Source organism: Nannobrachium achirus, assembly GCF_963921795.1.
Source record: "Nannobrachium achirus genome assembly, chromosome: 17".
NCBI lineage: Eukaryota > Metazoa > Chordata > Actinopteri > Myctophiformes > Myctophidae > Nannobrachium > Nannobrachium achirus.
The window spans coordinates 38,331,731-38,350,390 of NC_137824.1; the positions used below are offsets into that span (position 1 = coordinate 38,331,731).

Genomic DNA, 18,660 nt, shown 5'->3' on the forward strand with positions numbered 1-18,660 from the left:
GACAGCCCTAAGTGGGGGGTGTTTGTGGGGGTCAGTGGGGGTTCAGAAGAGAGGTATTGGGGGGATGTGTGGTGGCGTGACGGTTTTGGTTGAGGCGTGAAGGTGGTCAGTTAACCTGCTGACATTAGAACTCTAATCAGCTCTGTCTGGATTAGTCCTTTCACTGGGGTGGGTGTGTGTGGTCGGGTGGGGTGTTTTCATTGACTTTAGAGCCACGGCCAATCACATTTCAGACCCCCTCTGTCCCCCCCACCCTCTCTCTCTTTCTCTCTCTGTAAAACTCTTGCGTAACCACAGTGGGTTTAATCTTTGTCCCACCTTCTCTGGCTTAAAGCTTTCATGGCAGGTTAAAGCCAACAGTCAGCATGGAGGAGTTGCGTAGTTTGGGCGATGATGGGAGGAGGGTCTGTTTGGGTGGGCATGTGTAGTAGGGTCAGGCAGTTTGCAGTTTGGGTGGGGGTCTGTACGGTTAGGTAGGTTGTAGTTTGAGTGGGGGTCTGTAATGTTAAATAGGTTGTAGTTTGAGTGGGGTCGATTTGGGTGGGAATTTGTATGGTTAGGTATAGGTTTTAGTTTGGCCAATGACCAATGATGAAAAACTCCCATACTTACTGGGAGAAATACAACTATGTGCGAACACAGCAGCAAGATTTGTGAACAGTTGCGACAAAAGAAGGCTAGAGACTGGAACACAACCACCCTAAGGACTACAAACCATGGATTGACATCTATACCTACTGCACATAGAGGGTAGAGGGTCAGACAATATGGTATGGTATACACCTCGGGCTCCTCACCGGGTTTATTCACTGTTCTATGAGGGCAGCAGAAACTATAGGGGATCAGAGGGTAACAGACAAACTCGACCTCATTCACACCGACGACCACGCGTTTTCCAACAGGTCCCCAGAAGCAAAGTTTAGATTTTGGTCTATTCTGCATCTAGCTTAAGGCCACAGACTCGTTGGGAAACACGCGGCCGTGCGAATGAGGTCAAGTTTGTTTTAGGTCGAGTTTCGGTATTCGATCAGAGTTCAACTGGACTGGAACAGAGGAACACTTTCCTTCTCTGATCCTCCTGATACTGACACACACACCTACACACTTTAACTGACACACTCCTTCCTTACCTGGTTTAATCTAACAGTAACAGTAAACAACATTTGCTGTATACAATTAAATCACAAATACACAAACACGACAGGGATTAAGATGCAGTTCCGTTTACTTTTTGATTCCTTCAAGGTGAAGTTGAAGGAAACGGGAAGAGTAGGGTTAAAACATTGACATTGAGCACATTCTGGTCTTAATGATGATTTCTTTCCAATTCCATTTATGGACTCAGTGCTTTTGAGACGTGTAGATGAACTCTTTACAAAGGTATGAGTTTAAGTTGACAGTATTTGGGAGTGCGTTTCTGCCTTCAGATTTAATTCATGATATAAGTTTACTTTACAGTCGCAGGAGAAAAGTAAAGTATGATTGACTGTTTTTAGATACATTGTAAGCATGGCCAAACTTTATTTTGATATGTCACAAGAAATAGGCAGATACATGGGAATAGAAGATGTGAAACAGACAAACTATGGTAAATGCTTTACTGTGTTTTACTAATCGTAGTATTTGCAGTTTTGTGGATATTACATTTTTTCACCAATCAATAAAGTGTTTGATCCTGGCTTGTTTGCCTGTCTGTTTAACTACATTGACATACTAATAATGTACAATATACATTTCTAAAACTTGGCTGTATTCGCTAATACCTGACAGATTGAAAACACACACACACACACACACACACACACACACACACACACACACACACACACACGCACACACACACGCGCACGCGCACACACACACGCGCGCGCACACACACACACACACACACACACACACACACACACACACACACACACACACACACACACACACACACACACACACACACACACACAGCCTCTCCTCATCCTTAATGCGTTCTATAATATCTCTTGTGGTGTTTTCCTGATGAAATTCTTTGTCATGATCTGGTGTGGCGGTGGTGAGGACCCAAATGCAGAACTCAAAGTAAAGGCAGGAAACCACAAAGGACAGGTTAACAAAGACTTTACTTAACTTAAACCATAAACATATTGAGCACACAGAAAACAACACACACAACTGAGGAGCAGACAGTAATACAATGATCCAGCACAGAGAGCAGGTACATGCATGATTAAATAGTCTCTGGACAACTAGGAAGTCATCAGGGAACAGCTCACAGCTGTGAGGTAGGGAGGAGTTCAGATTGTCAATCAGGTACTCACAGGAGGGGAGGGGGCGAGCAAAGTGTGGTAGAAACATGGGACGGGCAAGGGCCAGTCCCAGACTGTGACAGTACCTCCCCTCCAAGGGACGGCTTCCAGACGTCCCAGGACAGGGACAGGGGGTACTGAACTGGGCCACAGGGGCGGAGATCCTCACAGGGGGGAGAGGGGTAGCTGCCAGGGCTCTGGCACTGAGTGGAGCAGAGGGCACAAGCAGCAGCGGGCGCTCAGTGTCACTGGACTGCGGGGCACTGCGTCACTGGCCCGGGCAGACCACCACCGAACGACGGCCCAACGGCTGGGGTCCCTGGCGAAGACGTCGACAAGGGGCACCCCAGCGAGACGTCGCATCATGGGATCGGGATGGCGCTGGGCAGGAGAACCCCAGGAGACAGGGGCCGCAGAGGGAAACCACTTAACAGTCAGATGACAGCAGCCCAGAAGGAGAGGAACGAGGATCTCCAGGAAGGAAAGTTCACAAGGTGGGGAAACAGGGGCTCTCTGGCTGGGAGTTCCGCTGGGTCCAAAATGGCTGGATCATTCTGTCATGATCTGGTGTGGCGGTGGTGAGGACCCAAATGCAGAACTCAAAGTAAAGGCAGGAAACCACAAAGGACAGGTTAACAAAGACTTTACTTAACTTAAACCATAAACATATTGAGCACACAGAAAACAACACACACAACTGAGGAGCAGACAGTAATACAATGATCCAGCACAGAGAGCAGGTACATGCATGATTAAATAGTCTCTGGACAACTAGGAAGTCATCAGGGAACAGCTCACAGCTGTGAGGTAGGGAGGAGTTCAGATTGTCAATCAGGTACTCACAGGAGGGGAGGGGGCGAGCAAAGTGTGGTAGAAACATGGGACGGGCAAGGGCCAGTCCCAGACTGTGACATTCTTACTGTAAAATGGTGGATTGGATTACTGACATCCTGAATGTGATGTGAGGCACATGACAGAACGTGTCATTTGACTGGTCGTTGGTCTGACGATGCATCACTGGTGGAGTTATTCCTCACGTGCACCTACAGTAAGCCAGGGCCTTCTATAGCAGCAGTAAATCGTTGTTGTTGGGTGGAAACCATGTATGTCCAAAACCGTTTTAGATTCAAACCAGTGAAAATAGACGATTTACAAGCACGCGGCGCGAGGCGTTGTGTGCTTGTAGATTGGCTATTTTCAAATTTGTGTGACAGTCTTGTATGTTGAAGCAGGGCTCTACTTTACGGAAAAAAACATACACATTTGAAACACAGAGATACAAGGTTTCTGCCCGACAGTGACTAAATATTAGCAATACCAAATGAACAGCATTCATCTCTCTGTCCGCACCGTCGGCCAACTGACAAATCACCAGAGTTAGCAATCGGCTACAACCCGTTAACTATGAACTCCCTCCGTCAGTTATTAGGACTGCAGAATCCATCTCCGTTTTCTGCCGCAGTCTGAAAATTCTCCTCTTCAGACTTCACCTCACCCGCTAGCACTCTTTTAGTCGTATCAGTAGGCTGCTTGTTGCCTATTTAGACATGCTAATTATGTTATCCAGATGTATGTTACTTAACCACTTATGCCCCTATACTTACTTTGGCTCCGCTGATTTGTTTTCCCCTCTACAGCAAATGTCTTCACCGAAAATAGCGGATCTACAAGCTCTCAATGTGTTAAGCTTTGACTCATTCTGAGCTTATAGACCTGCTATTTTCACAGAATGTTCGCCTAAGGCAGGGGTGGGCAGCTTTGATGATGGCGAGGGCCACTATATTTCCACCTTCACTCCAGAGGGCCACAATGCATATTGCTACATCCTACTTTGTTATTCTAGTATCTCATACACAAGAAGCAAAAATAGCAGATCTACAAGCTCAAAATGCATCGCAGCGCGATGCGTTTTGAGCTTGTAGATCGGCTATTTTTGCTTCTTTTGAATTGGAATCCTGAATCATTTTTTGTTCTTTTTTTATTGGAATACTAGTTGAAATGTAACATTTTGATTTAATTTCAAACACATTTAGTTACATACTCATGTTAACTTTAAGAACTTAAATACAATACATTGGACATAAAAAATACACATTTTAATACTACTACCGGATAGTCATTAAGCTACTAATATAGACTGACGGAATTAAAGCAGGTCATGTTTGGAATTGTAACAGCTGAAATCAATAATATATCAATCAGTATTCCAGTATCAACCTGCGGGCCGCATTATGTGAAGGTGGGAGCCGCATGTGGCCCCCGGGCCGCCAGTTGCCCATGTATGGCCTAAGGGTTCATGTGGTTAATGATACTACTTGCTCCCGTGGGGGAAATCGGTTTCAGCTCAACCCAGCTGATCTCTGCCTACAAGGGGCGCAGAGCTAGTTAGTGGTTAGCCGCCTTGCCCAAGAGCACTCAAGAGTCATAATCGACACATTGCTGGCCAGGCCTGGAATCGAACCAGGGACACATGGGTACACCTCCTCCCCAGGCGGGCTCTCTAACCATTCATGAGCGCCTAGTTACTTTGTAGCAATTAAGCCAGGGGTCTTCAACAGGGGGTCCGCGACCCCTAGGGGGTCCGCGGAGGTACTGCATGGGGGCCGCGAAATTATTGCTAAAAAAAAAAAAAAAAAAAATCAAAAAAACATTTTTTTTTCTTTTTTTTCACATTTATGTTAAAAAATAAATCATGATTCTATCCATTTTGAATAGCTTGAATACATGATTACTATGCAATTGACAGATTGTTGATATTATTGACATTGGTTCTCAGTTAATAAGTAGTATGTTTAGAAATGGTTGTGGTACGGCACACCCTGCTCGCTATAACTTGTACATGTTTAAAATAAAAAATATGTCGTAGCCCCGACCCCCCCACCCTACGAGGTGGTAGGGGGTCCCTGTTCCACCTCCCCATCAGTTTGGGGGTCCCCGGCCTGAAAACGTTGAAGACCCCTGAATTAAACCATAAGAAGAAATACCTAAAAATGTCTTCTAAATCCTAATGGTTTTCTGAAATACATATGTTTCTTTATCTGTGGTGCTCAAAATTTTTAATGTCAAGGACCCCTAGAATTACTATATGTATTTAACCGCGGACCCCCATCTCAAAATATTTTGTTCCAGGGACACTCCAGAAGCAAAGGTTTTAGTTAAAAATGGTCGCTTTAAAATAATATATATTCAAAGAGTTGCACAAATATTCACGGTTTAAAAGAAATAGCAGATCTACAAGCTCATAGCGCTGCACTCGGTGCTGCGCTATGAGCTTGCATATCTGCTATTTTTGAATAGCCAAAGTATGAAGAAAAGAATTGTTAAAGTGGTTACGTGACACAGATGGGTTAATAGCTTTCTTCTGCTGCTTTATTTACTCTGTTTTGGGGTGGTTCCATGAGCTTGCACTTTGTAAGTCCCCTCTGGAAAAGAACATCTGCTAAATGCTTACGTTGTAAGCTGCAAATGTTTGGAGAGATTTCCTGATTAGGCCAAGTTTCTGTAATATTTATTGATAACAACAATTCCACTCCTATAGACCTACATGTATTTTCTTGCTACCAAGCTTTCTCAACTATCGTTTAGTGTTGAAAACCTTTTTTCAAAGCGGTGAATTGTGCTTAATTTACGCGTCGTTGTATGATGGTGCCCGCGCATAGACAATCGCCGTTGTACAAGCTGACGTCACAGATGTGAAGTGTTGTGAGCATGTAGATCTTCCATTTTAACCATGCAATAAATCGGAATGCCTGATGAAATATGTGCAAAACACGGGGGGCGTGAAATCTGATGTTTCCCTCTGGGAGAGGCTGATGGAACAAACAAAACACACCTTGTGCTGGGGTTTCTTATTGCAACTGTTTTACCATTCAGATACATTTTTAGTTAATACATCAAGACTGAGTGCCTGCTTCAGACAAAAATGTCTCAGTACCGCGTACTGTGTATCTATAAAGCATCTGGCTTAAGGCAAGCCCCAAATTTGAGTGAACATCTCAAATCTTTGCTTCTGGGGGCCCCGTTACTTTTAGAAAACTGTTAGAATTTAGAAGACAATTGTACAATCGGCCTATATCAGTGGTTCTCAAAGCCAAAAACCTTAATATAGTCATGGACCTTTTAACAGCCACATTAACACAATTACAAAGTCAGCTTCCTATCACCTTAAAGGGGAAGACCACCCATCCATACTATAATTAGGGAGAGCAGTCAGTCAGTAGGAGGTCAGTAGGAGGTCAGTCACAAAATGCATTATCTATTCACTCGCTTCAGCGACTGATCTCAAATTTAACATGGCATTGGCCATTAGCATTATACACATGGTGACGGAGCCCGAATTTCATTTGTCCCAAATTCTAGCTATTTATTAGCGTTTCTTCACTCTACAGCTCTACAGCCTGTTGTCAGGGTTACGGTCCGTTCCTCCAGGCCATGGGATCTGTAGCCCCGGGCCCACACACACCTCTCTCACAGTTAGGAATGTTGCACTCTCTCTCTCTCTCTCTCTCTCTCTCTCTCTCTCTCTCTCTCTCTCTCTCTCTCTCTCTCTCTCTCTCTCTCTCTGTCACGCATGCAACGGGTGATGTGTGTCTCATCTTCCAACGGGTATAGAAAAATTATGTGGAGCAAATACATCCTCATACTTCTATTCACCTAATTTTGCTGTTAAATTATTTCTATCAATCATAAATATACACTCCTCCATGGGCTGCTCCTTACATTATGATGCTCCCACATATTCTCACGCACGCACCATGCAGTTACAGTTACTTTCCCCATAACCCACACTCTGCACATATTTTGCAGCACATATATTCGAACGGGTAAGGTCTAGTTTTCAATATTGAACGGTGTCATTAATATACCTTAGAGTAGTTGTGTGGAAATAGAAAAAGAGTTCCCCCCCTTCTGTGTTGCCTAGAACTGGAGGATTGATTTTGGGGTTTGTATTGTAAATTACAACTTGATGACATCACACATTGTACTTTACAATACAAACCCCAAAATCAATCCTCCAGTTCTAGGCAACACAGAAGGGGGGGGAACTTTTTTTCTATTTCCACACAACTCCTCTAAGGTATATTAATGACATATTTCAATATTGAAAATGGGTGGTCTTCCCCTTTAAGCATATATCACGGGTTAAAAGACCAGGAGTATTTAGAAAAGCTTCTCCATGCATTCGTCGCCAGACTATTCTTTTTAACGGCGTCTTTACAGTTCTCCCTTAAAAATCGATCAGACTACTGCAGTTGATTCGGAACGCTGCTTCTCGAGTCCTTACTAATACCAAGAAAGTGGAGCTTATCACTCCAGTTCTTAAATCCTTACACTGGCTCCCTGTGTGTCCAAAGATTGATTTCAAACTTCTACTGTTGGTCTATAAAGCTTTTAGGGCCAAAATACATTTATGATCTTGTTAGATTCTGTATCATGAGCCATCCAGACCTCTCAGGTCATGTGGTAAAGCTCTGCTTTTATGTCCCTAGAATCTAAACTAAACGTGGAGAAGCAGTGTTCGGTTTTACACGCCACAGAGAAAAACTGCAGGTCTGCTACAACACTCGGTTACTTTAACCCATTTAGGCCTGAACACATTATGACGCAATATTTTATGCTTTAACTATTGAAAAAGTGTGCCGCGCTGCAAGCTTGTAGATCTGCTATTTTTGAAAAATCGTGAAAATTAGAATTTTGACCCGATTCTATAAGTGTCTTTTGAATCCTTCTAAGATTTTTGAAAAAAAACCTATGTTTCTATGTCAGCAATCTGGCCAGCCATCGTCAAAGAAAAGGTCCTTTTCACTTAACTGGAGCTCAGTTAGTCTGTTCTTGAGAGACTACTATGTCAGTGGTTCTCATACCTTTTCATGTGAAGGACCCCCAAAATGATATGTATTTGGCCACTGACCCCCATTTCAAAATATCTAGTTCCAGGGACCCCCCAGAAGCAAAATTTGAGTGACAAACATTCGCTTTGAAAATACATATATTCAAAGATTTGCACACATTTTCACGACTTTTTCAAAAATAGCAGATCTACAAGCTCGCAGCGCGGCACTCGGTGCCGCGCTGTGAGCTTGTATATCTGCTATTTTTCACTGGTTAAAGCATTCAATCATTTCTAGGCCTAAATGGGTTAAATCATAGCTAAAAACCTCTCTGTTTGCTCGCACTCACAACACTAACTTTGTGAGCTCGTAGATCTCGCCGGAGAGCTTATGGATCATGAGCGAAGCGTCATTTTCTTCGCTATTTCCGATGTGCGACACGATGCACGACCCAATATTACTTGTGTCTTTATTTGACTTTATATGTCACACCACAAGTTTACGTGCAAAAGAGGGTGCCATATATTTGTTTTGTACAAACTCCCTACAAATTGTAGTTACCCGTACATACATAATAATATGAAGAATAATATCAAACATCAGAAGAGAACCATATCAAATATAGGCATCAAGTGCACAAAAAAAGAAAAGAGTCCCTCATACTCTTGTGCAGAGTGGAGACACCACGTTTCAGCCGATATCAAATATGTATGAAGTGTGTGGGAATGGAGTATATTCACATATACTGTATACATTTACATAAAGTGATAGTGTGGTGTAATGGGAGCTTATACGACTGTAATGGCGACAGGGCTCAGCGCCTGTTCAGCAGCCCAACGGACTGGCAGGAGAAATCTGTCCCTTACGGTGGTTCTCAAATTGGGATTCATCAGGGACCCCCAGGGGTCCTTGAGGGGGTTCCAGGAGGTTCCCCTGCAAAATCACTTTAACCCTAAATGCATCGTCCATTTTAAAATTTGCGATGCGACGAGGTGTGAGCTTGTTGATCTGTTAATTTCAAAACAAATCTTAAAATGAAAAATGAAATAAAAATGTATGGGGGTCCCTGGCACAAAATATTTTCCGATGGTGGGGTCAAATACATATTTTGGGGGTCATTGACATGAAAAGGTTTGAGAACCCCTGCCTTACTCTGTCCGTTCGTCATTGTGGCTGGGTTGGTGGCTGACTCACTGTAAAGACCTAATTTGTAAATTAACCAGGCATTCCATAAAATTATAACTTCAAATTATCACATTAGAGTTTGTCCCACTTTCATATTTACAATCATGTACAGCAGTGGTTCCCAAACTTTTCAGGGCGAGACCCAAAAGAGAGATTAAACGTTTCCTCGGGACCCAAACTAGTGAAAACAGCCCACAACAGCACGTCGCTTCGCGCCGCGTTGTGAGCTTGTAGAGCGGCTATTTTAACTTCATGATTTATTAATTAAATTACTTAGAAATATCATTATATGTTATGTTATTAATTAAAGATCTTGGCTTTTTGGGGAATGCTTTTTTGAAAATGTGACATGTAGGAAACCAAAAATTAAGGCACCCATAAAAATGTGTCCGCGTCCCACAAGCGGGTCCCTCCCTCCCGATCCTGTGTTTGGGAACCACTGATGTTCCCTAGTGGTTCCCATGAAAACAAAACAGAGATGAAAACAAAAGGTCACACATCAAGCACTGCAAGAATACAAGTGAGACAGAACAGCGCTGATAACAAGGTGACCAACGGATGATTTGAAGCTATTGATGACTTTTGGACTGTAAGAAAGGTTTTGAGGGAAGCGTCCTGATGCCTGATGTGGTAGGAAGCAAAAAGACCTGTTAACCCGCAATCACGTTAGATTGAACCACTTTAACCATTATTTTATGCTTTAACTATTAAAAAATAGCAGATGTACAAGCTGCGAGCTTGTAGATCAAGACTTTGAATATTTTTGACCCGATTCTATGAATGTCTTCTGAAAACCTCTTCTAAATCAGTGGTTCTCAAACTTTTTCATGTCAAGGACCCCCACAATTACATGCATTTGGCCGCGGACCACCGATCTATCCATCTAAAATATGTTGTTCCGGGGACCCCCAGAAGCAAATATTTGAGTTTTAAAAAGATTAAACACGATTTTTCAAAAATTGCAAATCTACAAGCTCTGCTACATGGGTTAAGATAAGATGTTTAACGACCAGTGGGGGAGGGGTTAGAGTTATGGGAGTTTATCTTAGAAAACAATCTTTTGGGGGCGGAATTCTGTCTCTAATGTTGTTAGAAATACGAAACAAGGAGGCGGTTGTGTCTCCGCGTCGAGGTCTGAGCATGGACAAAGAGGGCAGTCTTCAGTCGCTGCTCTCATGGCCTGCCTCTCTCTCTCTCTCTCTCTCTCTATCTCTCTCTCTCTCTCTCTTTCTCCCCCTCCCTCCATCCATGCTGTTGGAGTTTCCATCCGTCCCTCAGCCATTTAGATTTGACTGCTACTGTTAGTTTTAATATCGCCCTGCTCTCTTATTAGGAACCAAACGGCCTCCTGTACACACTGTGACGTCAACAAAAGAGGACTTTTCCAGGTTGCATATGGGAGGGTTTTGGGGGGAAGGGGGTTCTATCGGGCTGAAAGGAGGAACTGTCTGGTCAATGTTGTTCTGTGTTCTGGCCGCGTACAGATGTTGTCTATTTAGGATGCTGGGGCAAAGCGCTGCTAATAGGTTCCTAGAGACAGATGTCCGGAGGGTTTCTCTGGGTGAATCGGTTCTCTGTGGACCGGAATGGAAAGATAAACAGGGAACTTGAACACGGAACAGTCAGTATCTTTGTGACTTTGTGAATTCACTTTGTCAATACTCTCAATACAGACTCATGTCCCAGTTATAGCCTCATTCACGTTGCATCTCTCTTTCTATCAGAGGGGCTACAGTTCACAATTTTTTATAAAATGATCTATTTTCCCCAAAATTGAAATTTCATATCTACAAGGTAGCGATGCATCACAATGCGAAAGGTTGTGAGCTGGTAGATATTGTATTTTAGCATTTTCTTCGTTTTTTTCTTTTGTGCCGTCTGGTGGATCCTTTCTCAGTCTGGTATAAGGATGGGACGATATGAAAATGTCATGTCACTCCCGATTATTGTGTCCCAACATTTTTTGATTTACCATATTATCGCGATAATCACTATATCCCCAACATCCATTATCCTGGGGCAGAACTTTTGCCAAAGAAATTGCTGATCTACAAGTTTACACAACACGTTGCAATGTGACGCGTGTTGAGCTTGTAGTTCGGCTATTTTTGGGGCAAAGAGATTTGGTTAAGCTTAACCACTTGAACTTGAATATGTATCCTGCCTCATAATTAAAATTTGAATACCCCACAAAAAATTGCTTTTCGATTGTTTGAAAAATAATGTAATTGCAGTCCTAATGCAGATTATGTAACATGCTTTCCAATATCCCTGTTTCTGTGTGTAAATAAACAAATGTAGGGTCTTGATCATTTTGACAACTGTTATTTTATAATCAAGATTATGTTATGTAATGTTATAACTGCTGAAATTCATGTATCTAATTTAGTCTGACCAGAAGCAGGCATAAAATACTTCCTTGGGGATAAGAACAATTGGGGACGCCATCATGTTGAAAGTGTGTTATATCGCTGATGCTTTCACTGAGCGTTCTCACCTGGAGGAACTACAGATTTACTACCACTACCCATGATGCACTCTGATGCGCTGACCCCAAGCATGAACATGGTTTATAAGGACCTGCTGACATCTGATGAATGTCTCCTCTCCTCTCCTCTCCTCTCCTCTCCTCTCCTCTCCTCTCCTCTCCTCTCCTCTCTCTTCTTCTCTTTCTGTAGTTTCGGTAAGCGCTCGGCAGGCAGTCTGCGACGCGGATGTGAGTGCATCGTTCTGGAACCATCTGAAATGATTGTGGTGAGTCCTCAGCACGCACACCTGTGCCCACACGCACGCACACACACACACACACACACACACACACACACACACACACACACACACACACACACACACACACACACACACGTGCACAGTGCACACACACCTATGTATACTGTACACCACTCTCCCCTTTGTTCTGTAGGACGCTGATATCACATTCAGAATCAGTCCGTCTCAAGTTTGTCTCATTCGTTTACATATCCTGATGCTTGGTTCACTGAAGCACACCACAAACAAACACCTAAACATATTTGCGGCCCGCGAGGGGCAACTGTCTGGCCCTCACCAACCCTTGTCCAAAAATAAATAAAAAATACATTTCTTAACCAAATGAGACAGACTTCAGTAACTTTTAAAGCACTGGAGAGGGAAGGTGTTTGTGTGTCTGTCTCCAGCTGATGCTAGTTAGTAGTTGACGGCTGTTCGTTAATGCATCAAAAGAAGGAAATTATGTCATTGCATGCATTGTTAACGGTTACCAGTTAATGGTTGGCCATCACTGGCTGCTATTATACAGATGGATACTTTTCAAGCAGACTTTAACAACCAAATATGTTTGGTTCTTGGCTTATTTTGTTTCAACTTTCAAGAGTGCATTTTCTCCTTGTGTGACACTCAACACAGGATTTGGGAATCCCAGGGCTAAATTATTAGTAGCACAACCAATACTAATTATAATAATGGTGGTATAAGAGCAGCAACAACACTAGTATCTGCACTGTCACTGGAGTAGCGGGAACGCCAGGAACGCCACCAGGAACGCCAGGCAGGAACGCCACCTCCACTGCCCCCCACAATGTTGTGGCCACTCGGCTTGGTACCCACGCACGCACACACGCATGCACACACTTTTACAGAAGTAAAACAAGAAACAACAACTGCAGCATATTATCTCCATTCCTTATTTTGTAATTGCTGTGAACATCTCCTCTCCTCACCTCCTTCTCTCACAGTCATCTCTTGGTTTCACTCCTCCAGATGTTATGCTCCAAAACCAGCCTATAATTATATTCCTTCCACACACACGCGCACACACACACACACACACACACACACACACACACACACACACACACACACACACACACACACACACACTTGTGCACGCGCACACACTGTACATTGCACAGGCATTGCACTGAGATTTGCAATTAGACGCAAACACTCTCACACTACTCTCACTACTCTCACTACTCCCCTGCCCGTTGTCATGGCAGCAGCTGGTATGGCAGAGAGCGAGAGAGAGAGAGAGAGAGAGAGATGGAGGGTGAGAAAAGAGAGAGATGTGTGTGGTGTAATCCCAAAGCCAGAGTGTGGTGAAGTGACAACCCACAACCCCAGATATGAAGAGGAAGAAAGAGAGAGAGAGAGATAGAAGACAGAAATGCTGGCCAACTGTAAAGCGTCTTAAATTCATCATTCCATGACGTGCCTAATCCACAGAGCAGCAGAACAGAACGGAACAGCTGATTACAGCAATACTCTCTCTGTCTGTGTCTGCCTCGCACACTCTCTCTCTCTCTCTCTCTCTCTCTCTCTCTCTCTCTCTCTCTCTCTCTGTCTATCTGTCTCCCTGTCTCTCTCTCCGTATCTCTCACTCTGTCTCTCTCTCTCCATCTATACTGTATATCTGCCTTGCCCGCCCGACTAGCTTCCTATTCCCATAAAACTACGCTATGGTGTCGCTCGCCGACAACCCGGGCAGATGTTGTTCCCGCGAACAACGTGCCGCGTGCTTGTCGGCAAGTGGCACTGGAGTATAAATAAATAAGGTGTTATTCTGTCTATTTATCGCCCTCTCTCTCTCTCTCTGTGTGTGTGCGTATACATTCTCTGTGTTGACGTAGTCGCACACAGCCCACTCTCTTCTATTTTTACGCAGCGAGAGAGAAAAGGGAGGGGGAGAAATAAAGAAGAGACATTGACTTCTCTCTCTCTCTCTCTCGCTCTCTCTCCCCCTCTCAGGTGGACTATATGGACGAGAATGAGGAGTATTTCCAGAGACAGGCCTCCCACAGACAGTCGCGCCGTCGCTTCCGCAAGATCAACCAGAAAGGAGAGCGTCAGACCATCATCGACACGGTGGACCCCTACCCCGCCGGCAAGCCCCCCGTCGCCCGCGGTTACCACACGGTGAGTTCTGGCGCCGTTATGAAACGGCCCGCTGCTACCGCTGCTGCGCTGTCTGTCTGTTGTGAGGTGTTACACGCGTTTGTGTGCCCCGGCTGTGTGATGTTGGGTTTGCGGGAACCAGCGGCTTGGTGAAGCGCGTTGAGTTGTGTGTCGCTTTGGGGCGAACCTGGAATTGAAAGGCCGTTCATTACACATGAATGACTGCAATAACCTGCTAATATACTACATAAATGAATGAATCACCTGTTATGATGAATCACCATTATGCTATAAGGACTAGAAATTACAGATTATATAAAAACTAGAAAGTCAATTTTGGGAAATTGCAAGTGTGGTTGCACTGATGAGAGTCGCGAGCGAGGCATCCACTGGGAACTGAATTACGTCTTAGCATTTATATTATTATATTGTGATGTCACTGTTGTGAAGCATGACAACAGTGTGCGAGGCATGACTAAAAGCCTTTCTGTTGTGCTGCCTTACAACCCGGATAACATTACTCGAAAAGTTGACAAAACACAGGTTCACTTTGCTGGCAAAAAAAATAATCTCAGACCGAAAACAATAGTGTGTTGCCTATAGCAACCACGCTAATAACAACATTAACGAGTGGCACTTAACAACGGTGCTTGTAAAGTTATGGACAGTTATTATAGAGAAATAACTGTTTATTACGTCTATATTACTTGTGTGTTGCGTGTTAATATCTGTGTAATTAATGGACTGCAATTGAAAGGGTTCCATTTTCTTGCATCGGACGTGGTGTCCTTTTCTGGGTGTTTTCAGCAGTCGTTGCTGACCCTCCATTAGACGTTGCAGTCGTTGGATTGGTGACTTTGGTCCATAGTTGACAAGGTGTCTGCAGTTTCCCAGTTGTGTTTTGGCCTGGCTCATACTGAGAACAAGCATGATGCTATATATCGTTGTCGGGTGGAAACCTTGTAGGTCCAAAAAAACTTTTGTTTTGTATTTATCATTTTAAAAATGATCTAAATTAGTGACAATAGCTGATCTACAAGCACACAACGCCTCGCGGCGCGAGGCGTTGTGTGCTTGTAGATCAGCTATTGTCACTAGTTTTGTGCGACAGTCTTGTGTGATGAAGCAGGGCTTTACTTACCCACAAATGTGAAACTTGGAGATACACGGTTTCTGCCTGACAGTGACGATATTTATGTACTCAAATATAAGAAAAGCCAACATATGTTGTAATCATACATTTCCAGGAACCAACATGCATATTTCACTTGTGTGTCTTGGACTTCTGTTGCTGTTGCTGTTATACATAATCTAACATGAATGTGAAATAATATTTGGCCTTTCATGATGGGTGTGTTGTTCCCTGTCCTGCTGACAGAGCATTGCACCATGTTGTGTGTGTGTTGTGGGTCAGTGTGTTGGAGGCTTGGTGAACTGCTGCTGGTGAACTGGCTGGGCCCTGTGTGTTGTCCTGTGTGTTAACTGTTCCTCTCATAGAGACCTGCATTCATGGAACCACAATATCAATGTTGTATGGTAGAGACCTTGTATCACTGTATAACACCCATTAAGACCCGAGCCTGAAAAAAATCTTCTAAATCCTAACAGTTTTCTGTTGCGATTAATTGTCACTCAGATAATTGTGATTAACAATGTCATTGTGTTTTTGTCAATTACATTTCTGTTTGGCTTGTAGGCTTTGAAGTTACACATGGCAGATATGACACATAACTTAAATATACAAAGAAGGTACTGACATATTTATCAACTATACACTTAGATAAAAAAGAACATTGATAGTGGAAATAGCCGATCTACAAGCTCACAATATACAGTGTATATTGGTGTTTCATGGGGGGGTAATGCAAATCTAATGTGGGCCTGTGGCCTAATGATGCATTTCAAACTGTCCCAAACACACTCCTAAACACAGGATTCAGATTGTCTGTATATTGTTGGTCTTGATCTCACCTAACATTTATTCTAGTTCATGTACTGAGGTCTACTTCAGATGGGGCGTGTTGTGTAACTAACTAGCAGAGATACTGTACAGTTGATGCTGCTGTATAATACTGTAGTTTCTGTTGTGTGTGTTTGTCGAGTCATGCATGGCAGCTTCTAGTTTCCCCAGGGCTGTGCTTGTGTGATCTGACTCCAGATCCACTGTTGCCAACAGTGCTGCTTTTAACAGTCCACAGCCAACTGATCTATAAGCCCTCACACCCATCATGCCATCTTAACCACCTATTTCTTCCAGTGTTACTGTTGATTTGCTTTCTTCTGCTTCTATGTTGTTTTAATGGAGTCAACGCGGTTGTCATTGCAGTGTTTCACATGTTAACAATGTGGTGTCGAGGTGTTGGGATGACTCTGATTGCACATCTCTCTGTTACTGTCAATAATGTTACTTGAGAAATGAAGTTAGATTTTCACTGTGAGATAACTTCTGCTCTCACCCTGGGTTCTTACACTTTATGCTCCTCTCCTCTCCTCTCCTCTCCTCTCCTCTCATCTCCTCTCCTCTCCTCTCCTCTCCTCTCCTCTCCCCTCAGTAACGCTTTGACTACCCAGCATGCACTGTGTTCATTCTTCTCATTCTAGTCATTCTCAGGGGGGCTTCTGTTGGAACGTTATCACACAACCAAAAAACACACGCACGCACACACACGCATGCACGCACGCGCGCGCACACACACACACACACACACACACACACACACACACACACACACACACACACACACACACACACACACAATATTTCCTCAGCTCTTCTGATCTATATATAGACTTGTGCTTTTTTAAAGGCAGTGCGTTGAACTTTCTCATGGTCTTGCATCTTATGTCACAATAATGTCATCTATCTATCCAATATCTATCTATCTATCTAAACATACAAATACATAAAACACACACGCACACACGCATGCATGTACATACACACCTCCACTGGGAAAGGACTGAGTGGACTCCATGGCAACCAGCAGTCTCAAATGGGATTTGTATTGAGCATCACTTAGAAATACAGTGAGAGCGGTGGGAGGAAACAGGGCAGAGAGAGGCTGGCTATATGTAGCTGGATGCTAAGCTGACAACGCAGCTGATCTGTGGTGTTTCATCACCATATCTTCCTCTCACCTGTTTATTCAGCACACTCACTCTTCTTCACTTGTTATTTCCTCCAACAAAGTCCTATGAACTCATACCAACTGCTCTACTAACTCTGCTCTAAAACTCTACTAACTCCAACCAATTCCTGTTAACTTCTAGCAACTCTTACAGCTCATACCAAGTTCTACAACTCCTACCAGCTCCTGTTAGTGCCTATAGTTCCTAGTAACTCCTATCACCTCATACCAACTCCTACTCATTTATATAGTGTCCTACCAACACCACAGACTCAAGGCTTGGGCTAGTGAAAACAACTGCACAGCAAAAGTATGTGTATGTTCAGTACATGGTAAACATACAGAATAATTTCTCTCTGAACAACTTCAACACTTCAGCACTACTAATCAAATTGAATGATAGCTCCGTTCCTCCGTCTTCTTTTCCTTATGGGCTATGTCGATGATTTGCTTATAGCGTAAGCCAAAACATGGACCAAACGCCAGCTGACATCGGCGAGGTCAGGTTTTGTTTCTTGTGGCTAGCTTGTACAATAGAGAGCTAACATGCTAACGCTCATCTCCTCTGCTTTTCTTCTACGGCTCTTCTCACCAATGGCTCCTAGGAATGCACTAAACCCCAGGTACTGTATCTCTTAACACTGTGAGACAGTGTGTGAGTGTGTTTGTAACAGTGTCTCTATTGTGTCTGTTTGTGCTAGCAAGTCTGTATCTCTGTCCGTAGTAGGGATGGGGCGATAATCTGTATTATTGTTTATCGTGATAAAAAACAGTCACGATAATCGTATCGTGGAGATTTAATTTATCGTGAAATCGTCCTCTCTGTCATGCACTGGGATCAATTCACCTTTTATTTGCAGAGCTGCATTGGTAATATGGGGATATTGTTGGGGATATTGCGATAATATCGTAAATGGCAATTTCTTTGTTCACAATAATCTTGATATGACATTTTCATATCGTCCCATCCCTAGTCTGTAGTTGCTGAAAGAGTTTCCCCTAACAAAACATCTTCTACTTGTCTGCGTCAACAAACGATCACGGCTCAGAAGAAAAGTCTGCACCACGCTCACAAAACAATCAATTGGATTTATTGTGGTGATAAAACATCATGTTTCCTATTTACTTCCCTCACATCCTATCGTGATTTTGAGCTGGCTGTGGAAGAACAATCATGTTTGATTGAGACTTGATGCTGTCCTCCTGCAGCTCAGCGATGATAAGCAGGGGCGTCACAAGGGGGAGAAAAGTGGGACTGAGTTACTAGGGCCCAAGGTGGAGGGGCCTTAATCATTTTACACTTTAGCTATTGAAAAATAGCATATA

General features: G+C 43.5%; 1 protein-coding gene across 6 annotated transcripts in view; it reads left to right on the top strand.

The window, feature by feature from the left end:
* The window catches only part of rapgef2b (Rap guanine nucleotide exchange factor 2b), a 179,759-nt gene that overhangs the window by 86,456 nt on the left and 74,643 nt on the right, over positions 1–18,660 (top strand). For all 6 annotated transcript variants that reach the window (XR_013962928.1, XR_013962929.1, XR_013962930.1 and 3 more), the window contains 2 exons: positions 11,992–12,067; positions 14,060–14,227. Coding sequence is in view for 1 of the 6 variants with exons in the window: in XM_080746251.1 (XP_080602377.1) it covers positions 11,992–12,067; positions 14,060–14,227 (244 nt within the window). In the remaining 5 variants the exon portion in view is untranslated. The remainder of the gene's footprint in view (positions 1–11,991; positions 12,068–14,059; positions 14,228–18,660) is intronic.